A 24,526-nucleotide genomic window follows, 5' to 3' on the forward strand; every position below is an offset into this window, starting at 1 on the left:
CGCGCCCTCTAGTGGCCAAGACGCGGGGAGGGCGGGGTCAAGAGGGTGGAGAAAAGGCATCAACTGGGGCCCACGGATGCCTGTAGAACGAGCAGAGGAAGGAGGACAGAACAGCGGGGAGAGATGGGAGTGACTGGACCAAGCCCAGGGGCCCAGCCTAGGGCACAGGCGGGAGAGGATGGAGGCCAATGCGACTGCAGATGTCTGAGACAATTCCAGGTAAGAGTGTGGGCCATGAAGATTCCAAGTTCGAATCTCAGCTCTGCCACCTACAAGCTGTCTGTCCTCAGGCAAGTTTCTGACATTCTGGGCCTTAGATTTTTCTGTAAAATATGGATAAGAGTAGTTTCTTCCTCATAGATTGTTAGGATTAAACGGGTTAAGATATAGGAAGTGCTTGAAACAGTGCCTAGCCCATAGCATATACCCAATAAATGTTGGCAATTGACACAAGTATCCGCCTGCTATTAATGAGTTTAACATTTGAACAAATAAATATATTGGAATTATAATTAGGCAAATTTTAGTATGCTATTCAATCTATAGAACTGAATTTAAAATACTACTCGTGGGGCTTCCCTGGTGGTGCAGTGGTTGGGAGTCTGCCTGCCAATGCAAGGGACACGGGTTCGAGCCCTGGTCCGGGAGGATCCCACGTGCCGCGGAGCAACTAAGCCCGTGCGCCAAAACTACTGAGCCCGTGCGCCACAACTTCTGAGCCTGTGCTCTAGAGCCCATGCTCCGCAACAAGAGAAGCCACCGCAATGAGAAGCCCGCACACTGCAAGGAAGAGTAGCCCCTGCTCGCCGCAACTAGAGAAAGCCCGTGCGCAGCAACGATGACCCAATGCAGCCAAAAAAGTAATAATAAATAAAATAAATTTTTTAAAAGAAAAGCATTAAAAAATATATCTTACTGTATGTTATATGGCAAAATTTTAAAAAATTAATAAAATAAAATATTACTCATAATTGTCCAACATAAACCTGTATGTGTTCTTCAATATATAAACCTTTGTTTGATATTTAGCTACTATGTCCTCTCAAACACATAAACCTCTGTTAGCTTTTGAGCTACTGTGTGTATATATCTGAATCTAAAGAAGTCATTGCTGCCTAAGTATTGACCAGAGGACCCTGCTTTGTTCATAAAAGGTCTGAGCACACCCTACTGCTTTCCAGTAGGAAATCTTTTATCTATTTACTTAACCAAGCAGATTGACATGTTAATTGTCCTACTCCCTTTCTTTCCCTTATTTCAAGCATGATCCCCTTAGCATTCAATGTTGAAGTTTTTGCTCTGGGTCACAATATTGCTTACCCTTACAAAGTGTGGCTGGATGGAGTCAAAAGGTCTTTATGAAAAATGATATCTGGTAAATTACCAAATACTGAAGCTACTGATGAAATGTTTCCTCTTCACTCCAATTTTTGTCAATATGCAGACATTATCTATTTTGCAAATAGACACATAAAATATGCCTACACCTAATGCATCATTTGGAACACAGGAAAACCTTGAGCTGGAAGACAGGAGGACAAAATTAGGTGACCCACTCATCAAGAATGCTTCAGGTTCGGGGAACTGCAATCGTGTTGCTATTGCTATCGTGAAGAATCACAACCTGCTTTCACAGGACCCAGTGCTTGCCCCCGTCATAAGACCTGCCACCATCTACCGGGTTTACTTCTCTCTTTCCTGCTAGACTGGGAGGTTCCTGTGCATGGTAGGGACTATACCTTTATTATCTTCATACCTTTCTAGCACTTACCAAGGCCCGGTGAATGTATGGATGAATAATTTTGTTATTTAGAATTTATTACATAAAATCCTCAAATGACATTCATTTTTGTTTTCAATTATTCCTTGAAATAGGCCATATCTTGTTTTACAAATAGGAGATCTAAGATCTCATTTGGAGTTAAAATAACTTGCTAAGATCAGTTTAAAACTAGCACGCACGAAATATCTAGACTGACGCCTAAAAAATCTCACTGTTATCAAAATTGACTTGGGCGTTATTAGCAGAAGCTTAACTGCCAAGCCACCACAGGTGACAAAGCGTGGAATGCCAGTAGCCCTCTGATACCTCTTTTCTATGGTGAGATCACAATGGTGCAGACTGTCCTACTGTGGTGAATTAAGTTAGTATAGACAGATCCTCAGAATCTTAGATGTCCTCATGCTCTTTTCTCTAAATTCTCTGACCCTTTCTGTGTATTCCACATCCCAAGTTTTCTTTAGGTAAGTTGAAAAGTAAATGGTTTGCAAACCTAAGACTATGAATCAATACAGACTATCATTGTAAGCCATTATGGCTTCCAGGTTCTGCCGTTGTCTTTGGGGAAGGCAGCCGGGACGGAAGGGGAGGAGAAAGCCGGGTGAGCACCTAGAAAAGAAGGAAGTACAATTGGTTCTCGTGCCCATTCTCTCTCTCTCTCTCTTTCCGTCTCTCCCACCTTTCTCTTTCTTTCTGTACACATATACACCGCGCGCGCGCGCGCACACACACACACACACACACACACACACACACACACACTGATGTTAGCTATATGCCAGAAACTGTGATAACTGCTGTATGCATAGTATCTCATCTAATTCTCAAAACTGTATGCGTTTTGAATTGCTCTGAAATCAGAATGTGTCTGACAATCAATAGGATCTCTATCTTGTGTCACTGTCTAATTAGAAGCATTTTTCTTTCATAGTAACTCAAAATCATGGGGCATCTTACAATGAATGGTGTCTTAGGTTGGAAAGAATACAGAAGTTTCTTTCCACATCTCAGGTGAGGAAACATCTAGTGAGTGATAGAGCAGGGTAATAAACTCAAATTTATTTAACTTTTCCAAATACTATGTTTCTAATCTTATGATACAAAATCAATGTTTTCCTGTCACCCAAGCCTAAATATTTTACCCCTTTAAGCTTCCACTTTCCCTTGCAAATATTTTCTTACAGGAAATAAATAACAATTATTGTCAGAGGGGAATAGAAGAAGAGAATATTTTTCAAGTTCGCACCTTGAAGCTAGCAAATTTTAAATGGTCTGAGAATACATAGCACAGTAAGTATACATGTTCATAAACTGCTCATAAATCCACAAAGTATCACAAAATCACAGTATTTCATATTTCTCTTTCTCTTTCATATATCTCACTATCACCCTTGTAAAAAAATCTCGGAAATCCCTTCACCAACTATGAACGAGGTCCATCATTAGAATTAATTTATAGTGCCATTTTTATAATTTGGTGACTGTTTTAAGACAGAGACCAGACTATTTCTTTTGATCCATAATATTTCATAGCATAACATCAAGTCAAATTGTAAAGGATGCTCTTGTTCAATTGGAATTAGGAGGGGCAGCCCGTGTATGTTGACCTGAACAGCGTGTGTCGGGCACCTGGAGAGAAGCCTATAGGTTGAGTGGCAGGATTTATAGGGGTTCTTTTTTTTAATTTTTTTTTTTTGGCCATGCCACGTGGCATGTGGGATCTTAGTTCCCAGACCAGGGATCGAACCCACGCCCCCTGCAGTGGAAGCATGACATCTTAGCCACTGGACTGTCAGGGAGATCCCAATATCAGCGTTCTTTTAGCAATTCTCCTGAGGCAGATAGGCTGTCAGGGTGGCCAGTCTCACACAGGGCTGCTGCAGACGGCCTGTCTGCCTCTACCACTTCAGTGAAGGACACAGCGCCAGAAGCAGACCTCGCCAGCCACAGCTTCCTCTGTTGAGAACCCCGTGATGAACACAGTGGGGCTCAGATGGGACCCCCTGCAGCTCAGCAACAGAGCCTGCTCTGAAACATCTTGCGTGACCTTGCTGAAATGATTACTAAAGGCTTTCCAAGGAATTACACACCTCTGAAAACCTAGCCTCCATCACTTCAGCCTGGAGACATCAAAATCAAGCTCACACTGAACCTCCACCAGGGTAAATGGGTCTCACTCAACCACAGTAACACTCTCTGCAACTCTGCCAACACAGGGAAATGCCGTGCAGCACGAGAGAAATATGAGAACCCCAGTCTCAGGGATTCAAGTTCTTGGGAGCACTGAGGGGAAGGTAATAAAAAGGTACATTCAACAGAGAAAACAAGCCCACTTTTCATTTCAGGGTTCTGCAAAGCTCTGGCTGAAATAATACGTAAAATCAAATGCCAAGCTGGGTCGTGAAAGGGATTCAAAAATCAAATCAAGTGACTATTTCATCCTGTATGGCTTAAAAACCTAAAAGAGTTTTCTGTATTCAGGGAATAAAACCACAAAGGGCAAAAATAACTTGAAATGATGAAATGCAAAATATCAAAGTGTTTACTTCTGTTTCTCACTGGCTCTGGGAAACTTAAGGTGAAACAGCAAAAGCTTTAAACAAATTATTGCAAGAGAAGGGGGGGGATTTTGTAGAGGCAATTTTACAGAAGACGAGCAGGGTCTTATTAACCTTTGCAGTTATCAAAAGAAGCCTCAAAGGAAGACCTTAGTGTTAAGTTACTAGACTCAGTTTCCGTTCAGAGAAGCAAAGCCTACAGATGTGGGCCAGTGCCAAAGACAAAACCCTCTTTGGAGGCCCTGTGGGGGAGATCCATTTTCCCTCAGCACTTTGCAACGTCTCCCCTTTCCATTGTTGTCCAAATCCAGCAGCTCTTGAGCCTTCGCATCGAGAGAGTTGATGGTCATCATGCCCAAGAATAGCTGAGCTACAAAACCTGGCAAAGCTATCCTTCCCCTGGGAGAAGTAAGCAGATTTTTCTTTCTTTCTTTTCTTCTTAGCTGAGTTGGGTCTTCGTTGCTGCACGCGGGCTTTCTCTAGTTGCGGCGTGCGGGGGCTACTCTTGGTTGCGGTGCGCAGGCTTCTCGTTGCGGTGGCTTCTCTTGTTGCGGAGCACGGGCTCTAGAGTGCAGGCTCAGTAGTTGTGGCGTGCAGGCTTAGCTGCTCCACGGCATGTAGGATCTTCCCGGACCAGGGATCGAACCCTTGTCCCCTGCATTGGCAGGCAGATTCTTAACCTCTGCGCCACCAGGGACATCCAAGCAGATTTTTCAAACTCTATTTATCCAAAAAAATGTTTGAGACAAACTTCTACACACCTAACCTTACTTGTTAGAGTGCTTTTGCCCCACTATGGCCAAGCGAAATCTTGGCTCATTAAAAACCATGTTAATTCTGCCAAATGAATAAGGAGGACCAGAGCGGCCATTTAATAAAGATCGTCAGCTCACTAAGTGCTCTGTTTATTCTTTCTTTCTTTTTTTTATTGACAGCTACGTTGAGCTATAAGTCACATACCATACAATTCACCTACTTGAATAAGTGTACCATTCAATGTTTTTTAGTATATTCACAGAGATATGCAACCATCACCACAATCAGTTTCAGAATATTTTCATGACCCTAGAAAGAAACCCTGTACCCATTAGCTATCAAGCTCATTTCTTCCTACGCCCCTTCCTCAGCCCTAGACAACCACTAATTTACTTTCAGTCTCTACAGATTTGCCTATTCTAGATGTTTCAGATAAATGGAATTGTAAAATATGTCTGGCTTCTATCACTTAGCATAATGTTTTCAACACTCATCCACGCTGTGGCACGTGTCAGTACTTCATTCCTATCTATGGCCAAACAATAATCCATTGTACTAACAGACTACATCTGACTTATCCATTCATCAGTTGATGGACATTTGAGTTGTTTCTGTTTTTGGCTATTAGAATAATGTTGCTATGAACATTCATGTACAAGTTTTTATGTGGACATATGTTTTCATTTCTCTTGGACATATGCCTAGAGATGGAATTTCTGGATCATATAGTAATTCTACGCTTGAGGAAATGCCAAACTGCTTTCCAATACAGCTGCATCATTTGACGTTCCTACTGCCAGTGTGTGAGGTTCCAACTGCTCCACATCTTCACCAGCATTTGTTATTTCCACAAATAATATTTGATTACAGACATCCAAGCGGGTGTAAAGTGGTATCTCATTATGATTTTGATTTGTATTTCCCTGATAACTAATAAGACTGAGCATCTGTTCATGTGGCCACTTGTACACCTTCTTTGGAGAAATATCAATTCAGATCCTTTGCCCATTTTTTTAAATTGGGTTATTTTTCTTTTTATTCTTGAATTTTAAGAATTCTTCATGTAAGGTACAGATAGGACCCAAATTCCATGTCTCCTACCTCTGTTGCATTAAGGCCTCTCCATCAGCTTCACCTACAGCTTCTGCGGAGGTTTGCAACAAGCAGCTGATGGGAAGGAGAAAACCCCAGGCCTGGTCCATAGACGGGTAGACTCAATGTATTTGTGCAAGTTGAAAATGGACCTTTACACTACAGCCCATTCAGGGGTGGCTCCAAGAGAAAGGGGGGAACAGAACGGAGAAATACGAATATTTTCAAATCGTGAATTTATACTCATATTACTAATTCAAGTTAACATTATAGGAGTTTTACTTAACTCCTTTGACTTCTTAATACTAACTGTACGTATGCATAATTTACATGCGATAAAATTCACTTGTTTTAGGTATACAACTGTGTAACATCCAACACCCTAAGATGTTCCCTCATTCTCCTCCGCAACTGGTCCCATCTCTTGACCCTTAACCTCTGGCAACTACTGACCTGCTTTCTGTCACTTTAGTTTTGCCTTTTGTGGAATTTTATATAAATCGTATATGATATATAGTCTTTTTTGTTTGACCTCTTAGCATAATGCTTTTGAGATTCATCCATATTTTTGCATATATTAATATTACATTCATTTTTACTGCTGAATTAGTAGGGATCTACCACAATTTGTTTGTCCACTCACCAGTTGATGGACATATGGACTGTTTTCAGTTTGGGGCTATTGTGAATAAAGCAGCTATAAACATTCCAAAAAAAGAATTCCTCATGTAGAATATAAATTCTATGTAAGGGATACAAGTCCCTTATCAGATATGTGTTTTGCAAATATCTTCTCCCATCCCGTGGGTTGTTTTTTAACTTTTTTGGTGGTGTCCTTTGATGTATAAAAGTTTTTACTTTTGATAAGATCCAATTTATCTGTTCTTTCTTTGGTTGCATTATCTAATTCAAGGTCACAAAGATTTAGGCTTGTTTACTTCTAAGAGTGTTATAATTTTAGGTCTTACATGAAGACCTTTACTCCATTTTGAGTTCATTTTTATATATATGGTGTGAGGTAGAGGTCCAACTACATTCTTTTGCATGTGGCTATCCAGTTACCCCAGTACCATTTTTTGAAAAGATTATTCTCTCCTCATTGAATGGTCTTGACATCCTTGTTGAAAATTGGTTGACTATAGATGTATGGGTTTATTTCTGGACTCTCAATTCTTTTCCATTGATGTTTATGTCTACTTTAAGTAGGTACCATACTGTCTTGATTACTGTTGCTTTTTATTAAGTCTTGAAATCAAGAAGTCTAGGTGCTCCAACTTTGGTCTTTGTCAGGATTGTTTTGGCTATTCTAGGTCACTTGCATTTCTAAATGAATTTTAGGATCAGCTTGTCAATTTCTTCAAAGAAGCCAGCTGGAATTTTGACAGGGATTTGTTGAATCTATCTGGTGAGTACGGCCATCTTAGTAACATTGTGTTCCAATTCAAGAACATGAGATGTCTTTCTATTTATTCAGGTCTTCTTAAATTTTTAAACAATATTTTGTGGGTTTCAGAATATAAGTTTTGCACTTCTTTTGTTAAATCTATTGCTAAGTATTTCATTCTTTCATGCTGGTGTAAATGCAATTGTTTCCTTAATTTCTTTTTTGTTCATTGTTAGTGTATAGAAATACAGTTGATGTTTGCGTACAGGCATACCTTGTTTTATTGCACTTTGCAAATACTGCATTTTTTACAAATTGAAGGTTTGTGGCAATCCTGAGTCAAGTAAGTTTACCAGTGCCATTTTTCCTACAGTATTTGCTCACTTTCTGTCTCTCTGTATCACATTTTGGTAATTCTTGCAACATTTCAAGCCCTCCCCCAGCAAAAAGATTATGACTCGCTGAAAGTTCAGATGATGGTTAGCATTTTTTAGCAATAAAATATTTTTAATTAAGGTATGTACATTTTTTAGACTTAATCCTATTGTACACTTAATAGACTCCAGTAAACATAACTTTTATATGCACTGAGAAACAAAAAAAAATTGTGTGGCTTGTTTTATTGCGATATTTGCTTAACTGCAGAACCTAACCCACAATATCTCCAAGGTATTTCTGTATTAATCTTGTATCTTGCAATCTCACTAAACTCATTTACTAGTTCTAATAATTTTTTAGTGCACTCCTTAGGATTTTCTTTATACAAGGATGCATAATCCATGAATAGAGATAGTTTTACATCTTTCTTTCCAATCTGGATGTCTTTTATTTCATTCTCCTGCCCTATTTTCCTGGCTAGAATCTCCAGTGCAATGATGAATAGAAGTGCCAAGAGCAGACATCCTTGTCTTGTTCCTGATCTTAAGAGGAAAGCATCCAGTCTTTCATCACTAAGTATGATGTGGATTTTTTGTAGATGCCCTTTATTGCATTGTTTTTAAATCTCCAATCATTTAAATAGTAGTCGAGCTAAAATTCATTTTTGTGTTATTTACAAATATGTTAGGTATAACTTTCAGAAAGCTCATAAAAATATATAATTTTTAAAACATATATTTAATTTAACAAAAAACATTTACTGAGTAGCTACTATGTCTTGGCTCTGTTCCAGACTCTGAAGGTACTTAGTGAATAAAGCTGACAAAAAACCCTGCCCTCACTGAGTTTACAATCTACTGTGGGGAAAAGAGACAATAAACAATAAACCAATAACTAAGCAAACTGTACTGAACGTTAGAAGGTAAAGAAGCACCACAGAGAAAAATGTTCAGCCTAGCAAGGAAAATCAGGAGTTCTGGGAGAGGTGTCACGTTTTTAAATGGGGTATACTGGGTAGGGTCTCATTGACAAGGGACCATTTGAGCAAAAACTTGGAGGAAAGGAAGTACAGCGTGCATAGAAAATAAATGATCCCCCAATTACACACTGTTTTCATCTATCCATTAAAATAAGTTTACTGAGAGCCAAGATTATTAAAGGTCAGAACATTTTATAACTAGAAGAAAATTCAAAAATTAAACTAACTTGCTTGCTGAATGAGATAGCTTAAGTCAGAAAAACTAAGAACTTTGGACAAAGCAGGGACAGTTGAGATGGAAATCTTAACCAGTCTGCTATACATACTGCACTTTTTAAATAAAGATGTTTTGTTTCAAATGACATGCGTAATTCCACAGGTAATGAAATCCACAAAATAAGTTTTATGAATGGAAACATAATCTAGTAATCTAATGGTCTGAGTATCTTTGGAGAACACCAAACCTACTGTTTACGAGAACTTAGGTTTCAGAAATCCATTAATTAATCACTTTATAAAAGTACCATTGAGTTGAAAGCAATAGAAAAGAAACAGATGACATGGTTCTTGTGTGCCTTCCTAATGCAATAACAAGCCCCATCAACCGATGTGTCTCGAAATCTCTCAGCAAAATAGTCTCTTTCCCTCATTGTTCAGACCTTATCTACTCTTAGTGTTGAAGAATAAAATCACACATTTTCAAATAAAACTTCTCTTTGGAAAGCAACAACAGATCTTCAAAAGCTAAAAGAACAAGAAAATGCAATAAATATTTTAAATTTCACCCCAAATGATACAAGTGAACCAGCAAATGAAAAAAAATACAGTGTAGCAACAATCAATGCAATGCACCTCCCAACTAATAGCCACTGGCTCCTCTCCCAGTATCATGGTCACTGGCTCACTTTCAAGCCCAGATATTACACTAGGGGGCGCTCCACCAAGTTCAAAGGTAGCCCTGTATCTTTTCACATTTTTCTTTTCACCAAAATGAAGGATATGCAAGGCACATGCCAAATGCAGTGTTTTTTACTCAAAGCTGGAGAGGAGTAGCTGACATCTCACACAACTGGGTTGGAACTGAAAGCAACCATTAAAGACGGGGAAGTGGACAGAACAAAAAAAAGAAGGCAATTGAACAGGTGTGACTCAAGTTTCAGCCTGTTAGAGCAGGAAAGAACGCTGTGTTTTAGTATTTACTAGTATTTACTAGCATGTGTTTTAGAGCAGCGGTCCCCAACCTTTCTGGCACCAGGGACCAGTTTCGTGGAAGATAATTTTTCCACAGATGAGGGGTGGTGGGGGGATGTTTTCAGGACAATTCAAGTGCATTACATTTATTGTGCACTTTATTTCTATTATTATTACATTGTAACATATAATGAAATAATTGTACAACTCACCATAATGCTGACAGGAGGCGGAGCTCAGGCGGTAACGCAAGTGATGGGGAGCGGCTGTAAATACAGATGAAACTACGCTCGCTCGCCCGCGGCTCACCTTCTACTGTACGGTCTGGTTCCTAACAGGTCACAGACTGGTACCGGTCCGTGGCCTGGGGGTTGGGGACCCCTGTTTTAGAGTTTACTAACATTTTCACAGTTATTCCCACATAATATGAAATTAATTGTTTGGGGTTTTTATTTGTCTGTTATCATAGAACCACAGAATTTGGGAGTTTACTCCAGAGATGACTACCTATCCCCTGACGATGACCCTTCTTTCTCGAAGGTTAGGACCCTAAGATGGGCTGGGAGCACATACCATTGGGCAAAATTCTACCGGGCAGATATTTTATATTAACATAAAATTTCTACTGACACCTTATGACGAGACTCTTGGGACTCTGATCTAAAAACAAGTAAAGACTTATCTACTATTAACTGTCAGCTCTAAAAATGCACCTGATGCTTTTACAATACTTGAGGCAACTGTAAGTTTGTTTCCTTAATTATCTTAAACATGCTCCCTAAAAGTCTTCAATTAATGTGTAGAATGCTTTGCCCAGCAAAGTTAATGCCAATGACTCTGTTCAAATAAATAAAAGTTAAGTATAAATTGACAGTTTGATGATATATATACTATATATATATGTCTTGTAACTACAACTATCAACCTATTGATTACATGAATAACTATCTCTGAGAACAAGGCTGAAATAAGAACAATAACAAAAAACTTGTAATGTCACAAATACAGACGTGATATGGGAAAATCTTATCAAAGGATATGGACAATTACACAGCTACTCCAGGTCTGAATGATTCCACCAAGTTCAACTGCATTTCCAAAAGGGTTTGGTATTTACATAGAATATATTTCAAACAAATTTAAGGAAGATATGGCAAAATAATATTGAACTATTCTATACAAAACAATTATACACAAATCGTTCCCTGCACAGGTAAGAGAAGTATGCACCTATAATGTTTTTAAATATCTGCTTTAATCAAAAAACCAACAGAAATTATTTTCATCTTTATTGCAAATAGAAACATAAGAAAAATTTCAATACGATGACTTTTTTTTTGACCATGCCACGCGGCTTACGGGGTCTTAGTTCCCTGGACCAGGGATTGAACCCGGGCCCACGGCAGTGAAAGGGCCGGGTCCTAACCACTGAACTGCCAAGGAACTCTCTCAATACGATGACTTGAAAAAAAATTAACCGTTAGCCTGAAATCTGATCAGTCGAACAGTAACAAATGCAAATAACCCCATGTTCTACCTTCTAGCCAATGGAAAGATGCCACGATGAGAAGCTGAACCTGACAGCAAAGCAGATTTTCTGTGGTCCATCATGAGATGGTTCAGGTTACAAGAGGACATCACTTCAACTTCTAATAATGTCTAAGCACATGTTTCATTATTTAGTTGAAAAGAATAAGGTATTTCCTGCCTGTGTGGTATAACTATATCGTGGCCATACTTGAGAGCCAAGATATTCATTAGGTCTGGACATGATTTCTACGAGTTAACAGCATCTCTGAGGAAATGAGAAATGGTGACATGAGCTGGGAGTCAGAACAGTTTGTCTCCAGCCCCAGTTTGCCACTACCTGTGAGGCCGTGAACCCTTCAGTTAGTGCCTATACCTTTATTTACCTATCAACAAAATGGACAATATTATACTCCAGCCCCTACTTTCCTCTCTTTCTCATCTCTTTCAATAATCATCCTGGTTCTCCTGTCCTATTATGGAGAATGGAATATTTGATAAATAGAGATGAAAGCCAGGGTCATTCTCATTAATAATTAATACTTGTGTTGCTCTTTACACTTAATAAGTCATTTTTAAACTTTTTAAAACTTCAACAGCCCTGTAAAATGGCTATGATTACACCATTTCACAACTAGTAAGACTGAGACCAGAGAAATTAGTTAACTCACCCAAGGAGGCAAATAAATGGGCAGAGGTTGAACCCAGACCTGATGACTCCAAAATTCATCACCTTTCTCTTATAAGACGTTGAGTCACTACAAAGCAGATAGGGATCACCTCACTTTAGTAGGGTAGGAACCTGCTAAAACAGGACCACGTTCAATAAAAAGTTCCTGAGTTCTTAAAAGGAGAGACTGAATCATCAAGCTACCTTACTCTTTGATAGTCCCTCCAAAAAGAGCAAAAAGTGTGGCAGTTCAACCTCAGTTCCATCACACGCACCAAAGGAGAAAAAAAATCAATATGTCTGTAAAAGAAATTTAAAGTGCCAGGGCAAGGTATTACATATATCCGGAGTAAGATGATAAGACACTAACTAACTTGAATGCCTAGAAAAAGAAGTTGCTCACAAAAATCAGAGGATTTTGTGAGGTTGGGGGTGGGGGAGGGGAGACAGTGGGAGGTCTGTTAGTTGAGCTTTGGTGAAAGCTTGTCTAATTCAATCCCTCGTTCCCAAGATGAGGTTAAGGGCCAGAGAGGTTAATGTTTACCTTCAGTCATTCATCAGATCCACTGGGTGTATCTTGGATGTGATTTAACCGAGGACGTGACGCACTTGTTAGCGGAAATACTTTTACATTTGCTCCTGACACTTCATTCTTTCCCCTGCGTTTTCAGTCCTTTAGAAAAGCTCCCTAATCTTTCTCAGTTCAACTTTTATACAAAAATGAATCCTGCTCTGTGAACAGAATATAGTATTTTTTGATAACTAAAGCCCTTAAGGGAGCTCTGGGCCATTCTGAACCTCACTGATCATCAGGGGGCGATGAACGTAGATGTAGAAATCTGGAGAAAACTGATCTGAATGTCCTCTCAGCCCAGAAAATCCCTTATAAGTGATGTTTGTCTTTATATGTGTGTGTGTTTGCGCACGCGTGCATGCACGCATGCGCGGGCACACGGAAAAGAAACCCCAGACGTAAGGACTCTGCTATTAATCATCAAAGATAGGTGAAACGAAAACATTTCATCTAACTGAGAGATCTGATCAACTGACGTTTCACTGCACTGTGCTCAAACATGAAAATTAAAACACTTAAAATGTATTTCTCCCTCCTAAGAGTAGCGAAAAATAGACTTATTTGAGGTTGAAAAATAAACGAGAATAAATAAATCAGAGATATAAAGATTTATCCCTAGCTCAACACTGATTCAACTGAAATCAGTTTCACATACAATGTGTTTCACTCTTAAAGCAATTGCACTGTTATCATTTATATTACATCTCCAAGCCTCCATCAGTTCAGATGAAATAATCCTTCAGCCTTCATGCTGATATCAGGTCTCTTGTCTTCTCTTTCATTTTTCCCACTACCTTTAGCCCTTTTTCTCTCTTCTTACTCTTCGAATCAATTTCTCCCAGGTAATCTTTCCAATGAATGTTTCCACATATCCTAAGTCCTAGCTTCATTCTTTTGCCTTAGATTCACTTTCATGAGAGTATCTCGTAAAGTGAGTACTGCAGTTATTACTAGAAGCTACTTTCCAGGCACTGTGCTAAGCACACCACCTACATCCCCTCATTTAATCATCACAACCTCTTTCCTAAAAGTTAAGGAACTTGTCCAAGGACACAGGCAACCCACTGGGGTCACTACACTGCAAGGTCCTTGAGGATGGGATCCCTCTGTGTTCTCATCGTGGTTTTTCCAGCACCTGGCACAGTGCCAGGCCCACAGAGGAAGCTTTATAAATATTTGTGCATGGATGGCCAATGGATGGATGGATGGATGAAGAGAAAGAGCAGGAATTTCAACAAGATCTGCCTCCCTGCAAACCTATACTATATGTCTTACCCAATACATTAAAAGTTGGAGGGGAAAGAATTAGTGCAATAAAAATTCTAAACTATAAGCAGCTTCTCTGTGGACCAGCTCAATCTATACATTGTGGACCTGTATTAACGGGCTGCTTCGGTGTATAGCTTACAAAAATTGCTCTGTACACCTTGGTTTTAGCTACTCTATGCTGGAGAGAGTAGGGCCTCCACTGCAGTACTGTGGGGAGGACTGAAAATGATGCAGACAGCCCCTCTCTAACCCTGTGCCCAGCTAAGAGTGGGATCTAACAAAGGTCCCAGCCTTCTACCATCACAGCACAGGCCCATACTGAAGGAAAGACTCCAAGTTTATTTAGATTCCCAAAAGCTATCCAGATTTTTCAAAGTTTTTCAGAAAGATTCTCTCTGTTGATCTTTGTAACAATCTGCTAAACCTTGGCAGGGGTAGGGGGTAAGGACTGAGTATTATATGACAAATATAGTCATGAGCTCTCAGTCTCCCTCGCCTGGCTGGAATGAGCTTCTTTGCCAGGATAAAGGCAAACTGAGAGAACTGTGTGCCTGTGAAAGACATGAGCAAGGCCTCTGATGCTGCTACAGTGCGGGCCAGAGTGTAGAGTATGCCAACTTTGGGGTAAGAGAAGGGGAAATACTAATATAAAATACTGATGCATATTTATTTATTGCATACATAATACTCATAGTTACTTACATATTCAAACAGAAACAAAAGAGGGCGGAACAAAGAAAATGCTACCTGTAGAGGAAAAGAGAGAATTGGAGCAAACCAGGATGAAAGCAAGGCTTCTCTGAATGTCGTTTGTTTAATGGTTTTGACTTTCAAATCATAGAAATGTCTTACATAACTAAAAAAAAAACAAATTTAACTTAAACATAGAAAAATAAAGTAATCCCTAAAAACTGAAAACAAATTAAAGCAAATAAATCTCCACAGCATATTGGGTTGTGGGCATAACCAAACAGAGAAGAATTATTTCAAATAAGTAGGTCACAGTATTTTGCAAATCCCTAAGAGATAGCCTATGGACAGAAAGAACCACAAAGATGTCTAAAACTGCATTTCATATTTCATAGTTAGTAATAACACTGATAGTTGGTTTGAAACCATTACACATACACACACATACACACATACTTGGATACAGTAATTATGTAAAAGTTATTAGGAAGAAAGATTTTCAGTATTAAAGAGATACAATATCAAAGAAGTTAAGTAATAACCTGTAATCTTACATTTGAAGTGGAAATATCAATATAACTTCATGATTCGTTTTCCTCTTCTTATTAAAAACAAAAAGGCCTAGAAACAATGACAGTCTTGTAGCAACGAGCACACCCAGTGCCCAGATGGTGATCTCCAAAGATCACTTTCCTCTAAAAGGAGCCAAGACTCCTTGGAGAAGTGTGACTGATCCCAGGTCTAGGGCAGGAAACCATAAAAACTGCTGAGGTCATTCCAAATGTTACAGATGCTAGCTTGAAGGGGCTCCCAGTGGCCAAAGACTGAACAACTGGAGCATCAAAAAGAATAATGATTGCAGTAGATTAAAGTACATCAAACATATAAAAAGCCATGTGTTCGTCATATTTTTTTAAATTTACTGGTCATTGTACCAATTTGCTAGAATAAAATTTTTTACTCTGATAATTGGTAAATAAAGAGAAAGAATCATAAAAGAAATAATGGTTTGGAGAACTGGCCAAACAGGAGGCTGGTCACCAGGGAAACTGACTTAGAGCAATTCAAAGAGAGAGAGAGATTGGGAGACAGAGACAGAGACAGAGAGAGATTGATTGATGATGCAGTATGTTGTGAAGTTTCCTTCCCAACACCTCCTGCCTATCTGCTGCCCTAGAAGATTTCTGCCACTTTACTCCTATGATCGGGACTAAAATAGTCACTCCTTACAATTTCATTTGAATGTATTACTTCTCTTAACAGGTGAGATTTAGCAAAATGCCTTCGAATACCACTCTAAATTAGACTAATACAATGTTTTAAATCAGAAAAACTAACAAAACTCTTTAATGGGGATTTAAATTTAACACAGTCTTACAACATGAAATGGGGGAAACCAATTTGTATTGAGCACCTATGACTATATACCAAATGTTTTAAGGTACCTCATTTAACTTTTGTCAGTTGCCCTAGGAGAGGAGCATTCACATTTTACAAATGAGAAACTGAGAGAGAGTGGTTAAGGGACTTGGCTAAAATCATGCATTTAGTTAAGCGACAGAGCTGGGATTCAAAGAGAAATCCATGAACTACATCACACTTCGCATCTAAAAGAAAAAGAGATCACATGCATGCTGGACATGGTCAAAGTCTGTGGCGATGCACCATTAGTAAAAATACCGCAGTGATGAATTGCTCATTAACTATTTCCCTTGTAAGAAAATCATGTAACTCTACAGGGGGATGTAAGAATAAGTTTATTTGGTACTTGTGGCCTTGGGAAAATGATTTAATCTAAGATTTTTCAAGCAGGCAGAAGTCATAGAGTTCATTCTAGTCCAAATTATTGTTTTCTAGATTAGAAAACAGACCTGGAGAGAAACAGTGATAAGCCTAAAACCAAACAATGGGTTAGCGGCCTGAGGGCAAAGACACTCTCCACCTTAGGTACCACTGTAGCCCTCGGGGAGCTCTGAGAGGTAACGCAGAAGGCCTGAGCCGTCCTACGGAATTAAGAGAGTGTGTGTGCAGGTCAAGGTGTGAAACGCATAAATATTGTCACTTTGTAACCATGGATCCAGGGAGTTTGGGGATGGTTTGTCCCAGCTCATCAGCACCATTTATTTTATTTTAATTAATTTATTTATTTTTGGCTGCGTTGGGTCTTCGTTTCTTTGCATGGGCTTTCTCTAGTTGCAGCGAGCGAGGGCTACTCTTCATTGCGGTGTGTGGGCTTCCATTGCGGTGGCTTCTCTTGTTGTGGAGCACGGGCTCTAGGCGCACGGGCTTCAGTAGTTGTGGCATGTGGGCTCAGTAGTTGTGGCTTGCGGGTTCTAGAGCGCAGGCTCAGTAGTTGTGGTACATGGGCTTCGTTGCTCCGCGGCACGTGGGGTCTTCCTGGAATAGGGCTCGAACCCGTGTCCCCTGCATTGGCAGGCGGATTTTAACCACTGCGCCACCAGGGAAGCCCCCAGCATCCTTTACTGATGACAGTGAGCATGATGGTTCTGTACATGACGGTGCTAAGACCCCCTGGAGAGTTCTACTGTTGAGACTGTACAGAGCAAGAACCTATGTGACCAGCAAAATATAGAAGAAATATAAGAAGTATTTTAAAATATAAAAAGTATTTCAAAAATATAAAAAGCTCCAGCTGAGACTCCACGTGGAATCTGCTTCCTGGGTGTTCCCTACACATGTCACTGGTGCCTGAGATAAGAGAGAAAGTGGGTCCTGCTGTGCCCTTCAGAGATGGCCTGTGGATGTAAAGTCCATTCTTACTTTGTTTGTTTGTTTTGGGCTTGCGGAATCTTAGTTCCCCGGCCAGGGATCAAACCCGTGACCCCTGCAGTGGAAGCGTGGAGTCCTAACCTCTAGACCACCAGGGAAGTCCCACTCCATTCTTACTTTAATGCTTTAGTTGCGTAGTATCCATGTGTAGCAGTTGTCATTTTGGGTCCTCTGGGCCTTCTCAAGCAACTGAACCCTGCCTAAGAGCCACCATGAGTGCATTGGCTAAGAACTGGCCACACGGTAAGCACTCAAACATGTCTTAAATTAATTGGTTAATGAACAAACAGAATCTGAGTATCCTGACATACTGTCCACTACAATCTTCTACCAAAGTTCTAATTGGCATTGAAGAAAAACTAATGTAATTAGTTTTTGGAAATGGCCAGTGATGCTACAGTACATCCACACCTAATACAGTCTATCTGCATTTAAAAGGTTAATTTTAACGTTAAAAAAATCTTTGTATACATTTATAAAATTAGTACAAAATGAACTTTAAAAACTATCTCATAGGGGCTTCCCTGGTGGCGCAGTGGTTGAGAGTCTGCCTGCCAATGCAGGGGATACAGGTTCGTGCCCCAGTCTGGGAAGATCCCACATGCTGCGGAGCGGCTGGGCCTGTGAGCCATGGTCGCTGAGCCTGCGTGTCCGGAGCCTGTGCTCTGCAACGGAAGAGGCCACAACAGTGAGAGGAAAAAAAAAAAACTATCTCATAGAAGAACGGCTCTAGAAAAGCTGTTAATGCTCTCAAAAGAATGAAACCAATCAAAGCATGTTCATGTTTCACTTGCGTCTAAAGACGCAACAAATCTGAGGCTGCAATTTGAGTTCAGGGGCACCGCCTTGACTCTCATCAATGACTCGAAATCAGTGGTTGAAGATAGGTGACAAATATTTGGTTAATTAGAAAGCAATAAAAATTATAGTCTATTTTTAAAAATCACACCCCAACCTAATTTCCTTATCTTTTCAAGACACAGAAAAAAAAATATTGGGTTGGCCAAAAATTCATTCAACCCAAACAAACTTTTTGGTCAACCCAGTATCTTGATTATTCTCCAATGAAAAACAAAATAGAGTTTTCCAAGGCGATTTCCATTGTAAAGACAAACAAACGGCTAACTCTTCATAATTCTGCACACAAAGGGTGGGAGCCCAGGAAAGCCAAGGTGATGCTGAGAGGCCACAGTGCTCTAAAAACAAATGTTGTTGACCATGGTTTGGTGGCAAAGTAGAATCTTAGTCTATCATTTCTCCAGAAATAGTTAAAAACAAAAACCAAAAAAAACTCCACAAACTGACTGGAAATTATGACAATAGAATATGCCTATTATAGTATTTCAATAAAAATCATATATGCACATTTATATACTCCAAGGAGTACAAGACTTCCAGCCTCCTGGCTCTTACTGTTTGCACGTCTTCAAGCAAGTTATTTAAACCTCTCTGGACCTTTGTTTCCTCATCTGAAAAATGGGCATAATCAATAATACCTACTGCATAGGCATTAGTTACATGGATTAAATGATGTTTTACATATAAAAATACCTAGCATCTTCTACTTAGCAAACACTCAACAAATATTATCAGTCATTTTATTACCATCACTATTATTACAGAGGTTTCATTCTCAGACCTGTTCAAGATGCAGGACTTCAAATGTAAGGTGCTGTCATCATCATCATAAATAATTTTATTTCCTAGAATACATGATTAAGTTATATTTTTCAATTTATACTGCTGTACCTATTGAAGTTAGGTAAGCTCTGGAACAAATCATTATTTACTACTTCATTTGATCCTGACAACAACACTGACACAGAGAAAGGGGAGATATTATCCTCATCAGACAGATAAAGTTCAGTTTTAGCTGAAGTTCAGGGAGTTAAGTGACCTGCCCAAAGTCACAGAGTTGGTGACCAGCAGGGCAGGGTTCATGACCGCTCCGTCTAACTCCTCCTGCAGGGCTTTCCCCGCTATTTCAGGCTTTTCCAAAATATCAATTTCATTTCATTCCATAAATGTGACCCTAAGGGAGTCAGCAGAAAGACCATAAACAGGGAGGGTGCAGCGCGACCACATATCCACTGTTGCACAGGAGCGAACACCAGTGGGCTGAAGGTGTTTTAGTGACACACTCATGAGTGTCACCACCTCCTCTCAGGGCACAGGGGCCCCCAATGTGATGATGAGATGAGCCCAGTGGTGCTGAAGGTGCCCCCCACCCAGCAACACCTGAAAGCATTCATCTCTCCACCGCCGCTCAGCCCACCTCCCACCTGCTTGCCTTTAGAGCCCTCTCATGTCTGTCCGAGGAAAGCTTTTCTGGGGCCGGGGGTGCTGGCTGGAGCCAGAACAAGCCTCAGCCTTCCCTGCTCTTTGCCTTTGTTCAAGTTGGTCATGCACAGAGAGCAAACGCCTTTCCTCCAGACTCCAAACGGTCCAATTCTACTTCTCCTTAAAAGCCTGGTTAAAAGCCATTTCCGCCATGACACGCAGCTCAACACTGCCACGCCGCCGGTCAAAATAATCTCTGTAGCGCACAGCTTCCATTCATTTATTTAAACAGTTTTTTCTAAACTTATTTTGTAAGCTCTCTCCTCTTAGATCTGTAAGCACCTTAAGGTCCAGGTTTGAGCCTTTATAACCGCCCCGTGTCCACCTGCCTACATACACACACACACACAAACACACACACGTACACACAACACACACACACACCACAACACACACACAACACTCAACACACACACAACACACGACACACACACACGACACACACACGACACACACACACCACACACACACCACACACACACCACACACACACGGCACAGCGCCATGACCGGAGTCGGTATTCAATGGCTATGAGAGAGGGCGAGGGAGCAAAGGCGCATCTTCGATACATGTACGGAGCTTCATCTCTACCATATAACACAACACAAGCAAACTGCTATGGAGGGTCAGGTAATTTTTTTAAATGAAGAAAGAACTTTAACTCGAAAACTTTGTCAGAGGAGAAACTTAAACTATTTTTAAATTCATCTTCAGATACACTTCTTAATTCTCCATGTCACTTACGTGCATGGAACGGGGTTTAAATACAAAAAATTAAATTAAATAAGTCCTTAAAAAATACAAATCTCTGCTTAGAGAGTAAGAAGGATTCAATTGATACAAATTCAAAAAATCGAGGTAAGTTTTAAAAAGAGCGTCATCCCTGTTTAATTTTACCGCAATATGACAGGCCACCCTCTACTCTTAATCAGTCTGAGTATCTCTTGACTATTACTATTTGTTATCTGTCTGGAAAGGAAGGAAAAAGTACGTGAGCTGGAAATGAAAGGCCTTTTTATCAAAACACCGAAGACTACCAAACATTGTATAAATTGCATTGGCAATGATCAAAAACAAAAAAAGCTGCTGATGACAAAACCAGAACGGCATTGGCACTGTGTGATACTGCTTCTTTTTAACCCGGATGTTGGAAGGTGGGATGAACAAATTCCGTGATTTAGTTTTATTCAATCGTTTACCCTCTTCACCAAGAAGGCCACACTCAGGGACCAGTGCCTTGAGCACTTCACTGTGGAACTCTGCAGCCAAAGACCCCAGGTCCACAGAAAGTTGTCTATCTAGCCTCTGCCTCAACCAGTAATTAAGAGATGGCCTTGGTCAATATGGGTTCAATACACATCAATTCCTACCCAGCTCAGCACTGGACCACAGCCTGGTAACTCTCGAGGTCCAAATGGTGCATCTGGAGGGAAATGGGATGATCCAGAAGGATCTCCTCCCTAGCCTGGCTGGAACAGGGACACACAGGCTGGACTGATGTGTGTCCTGAAGAACACTATTCATGAGAAAGAATGCCTTAAAGAAATCAGATTTCATGGTCAAATAAATTTAGGAGAGACTGTACTTTGAACTTTCCTGTGGGAGTTTCACAATGCCCATTGGTATATGAAGGGTTATGAAAAGTCCAGCAGCAAAGGACTCTGTACTATTTTGTTTAACTCAGCAAGCCCCTAATTTATTTGACTATGAACCTTCTTTCCAGTAACACCTCTAATATTGAAACTTATTGTGGGAAATACTGAGACCACATCTGACAGTTACATGGCTTCAGATCTAACAACAAGACAACTCGTGGTTTCCCTGTCCAAGAATTGTTGCTCAACAAAGGTTAGTGTAAGAATTAAACAAAAAATAGGATGTTCAGGATTTCTGACAACCAAATTATAATGTAATTAATTAATTACATTATTCATTAATTACATTAATTAATAATTAATGTAATTATAATCTGTAAATTTTACCTTAATATAAGCAAAACATATATTATTTAAAACCAACAGAAAAAAACAGATTTATAGGTGACAATTAAAATGTCCATAGCAATATACTCTTTATAAAAAGATTTGCTATCATGGACCCACAACCCAATATGTATGTATTTTTATGGGCAAAATGAAATAGGGAACAAAATGATTACCCAAATAGTTCGACTTCTCTTTCTATACAATAATATAATTTTGTCTGCTAATTTTCAGATAATCCAAGCTTGCTGGGTTTGAATGTGGAAGTGAAGGAGAAAAGTGGGAGCCGGCCATTGCAAAAGCTCTTGTAATTCTCCACTTAACCGCTTAAATATACTTTATTAATAAATTGAGCCTTAGGTAGATAGTCATTTGACCATCTTTGAAATCTCTAAGGAAACATCCAGGATATTACATGATATAATACACTGAAAATCCCAATATCTGAGAATTCATGTTCCCACATTTCTGAGCACCCAATTTACTATGGAAAAAAAAAGATTTGAGCACAAAGTATTATGGGTCTATGTACCAACATAAAACATCATCGAAAACAAAATTCATAGATTGCCTTTCGAACCTCAAGCACCTCCAGTAATGCAGTTAAAACGTGTTCACATTTATGAATGGAAAATCCATGAAAATGATCTATATTTCAGACCATCAATTTTTTAAAATTTAACACTTTCAGACTCATGTCAGACCATGAAAAGATCTATTCAGATTTAAGTTTGCCCATTTCATTCTTTTGAACTGAGAACCGTAAAAACACAAATATGCAAAGTTCTCCCTTTTCCAAAACACAGTTGGTGAAAATGTTACACTTTAGTACAATCTGAATCGAAGAGAAAACATTCAAAGACCTCCTCCTCCTAAAATCTGAGGTGGGGGAAGGTTGCTGTTCGTGAACTTGAATTTAACACCTTGATGTTAGAACGAACTTTCTCTTTACTCATTGCATTTTAGTTTAGTGGTCAAAAATGATCATGGTTTCAAGGAGTTCTAACGGCAGTGCCTTACCAGTGTAGATGCTGGCATTGGAAGCTGGAATACCAAACTGTGACTCGATGAACTTGGGAATGAAGGTAATGAAAGCAGTTACAATGGCACTCTCAGCTGTGTATGACAAACTCACAAAAAGGAATGTCATGTTGCTTAAGATCCTGACAGCTGCTCTTGGTAGGTCTATAAAATGACAAAAATGACAAATGAATGTTATAAACAAGGGATGGAGAAGAAAAGAAAATTGAATTGCTTTTGAAATGAACTGGATATAGCCATTCAGCAATATAGGAAAAATTGATGACTGATTAGAACTCATCCCCTTTATTAAATAGATTTGGGATTTTTTTTAGTTTTTCAACTAGGATTAGGAAATTTAATAAAGAATCTAAAAACATACCCATACACAAATATCCTTGTAAGAAATACCCCAAACCTATGACTCCTGTTTCAAAAACTGCTTAAAATAAATGATTTGCATTTTTTATTGACTGAAATAATGGTATTCTTTGTTAAGACCCTGAAGTCTACTAAATGTATAAAGTACATGCAATATAGTCCTAAATTATAGTTTCCACTTCACCCAACTAACACTTCCCTGAGTAGGCGCACTTCTGAGATGCCAGCTCTCTGGCCTGACACCCACAGCAGAGGAATTGGTACATGATATGGGACATCTGTTCTTCCAGCCTCATTATGAAACAGGAAATAATACAGCTAAAAAGGCATAAGGGATAAGGCCACCAGGTCAGACACTCCCAGGGACTTTGGTTTGGGGAACAAACAGAAATGATCTCCAAAGGAGCCCGACAGCCCAGGGGTACGGGCTCCGTACCTATCCAGCCACCCCTCAAGGAAGAGAGAAAAGTCCCATTTTTGAATCTAGGCATTTATTCCACAGAACTTGCCATATATATGCTTCAAGATGTATGTGCATTTTCATTACAGCGTTATTTATAAGAGCAAAAATTTAGGGGGAAAAAGTAGATGTCCATCAATGGGAAACGTTTACATAAATTATGCCACAGCCTTGTAATGAAATACTATGTAGTAGTTAAAAATGAAATGGAGCTTTAGGTACTAGCATGAAAGAACTCCAAGAAATATTTTTGTTAATGAATAAAGCAAGCTGCTGCAGAAATATATATATGCCTGTGTGCATAAATATATATATAATATTTAGGTGAAAAACAAGCTAAAACAATGGATTTATATATGGTAGAAGGTATACACTTCAATATACATAATGCCAAGAAATGCTGTGAATGGGAGTAAGATTGGGAAAGAGAAATAAAAAAAGGTTCTTGTGTATATACTTTTGTATAGTTTGCATTTTGTAATGTGAATTAACTCATGTGTGTGATCTTTACATATCTTCATGGAAAAGGTAAGCTGCATTACTTCTGACATGTACAGTCTCTCAGTTATCAGAACAGTTACGCCCTTATGCTACAACAGGGTCTTTCTTATCTCTGTGCTATTAACTGTATTCCCCACAAATCCGACAGCAAATGTCAAGCTCATCCACTGAGTGTCGAGATTAATCCCCTCCTGGAGGAAGCTG

At 39.5% G+C, this 24,526-nt stretch overlaps 1 protein-coding gene across 3 annotated transcripts in view; it reads right to left on the minus strand.

Moving 5' to 3' along the window:
- SLCO5A1 (solute carrier organic anion transporter family member 5A1) overlaps positions 1 to 24,526 on the minus strand; it is a 127,300-nt gene that overhangs the window by 34,246 nt on the left and 68,528 nt on the right. For 2 of the 3 annotated variants that reach the window (XM_060128305.1, XM_060128303.1), the window contains exon 5: positions 22,981 to 23,145. The exons of the other annotated variant lie outside the window; for it this stretch is intronic. In XM_060128305.1, coding sequence (XP_059984288.1) covers positions 22,981 to 23,145 — 165 coding nt within the window. The remainder of the gene's footprint in view (positions 1 to 22,980; positions 23,146 to 24,526) is intronic. 3 annotated transcript variants of the gene reach the window in all.

This window comes from Lagenorhynchus albirostris, chromosome 17 (genome assembly GCF_949774975.1).
Source record: "Lagenorhynchus albirostris chromosome 17, mLagAlb1.1, whole genome shotgun sequence".
NCBI classification, from domain to species: domain Eukaryota; kingdom Metazoa; phylum Chordata; class Mammalia; order Artiodactyla; family Delphinidae; genus Lagenorhynchus; species Lagenorhynchus albirostris.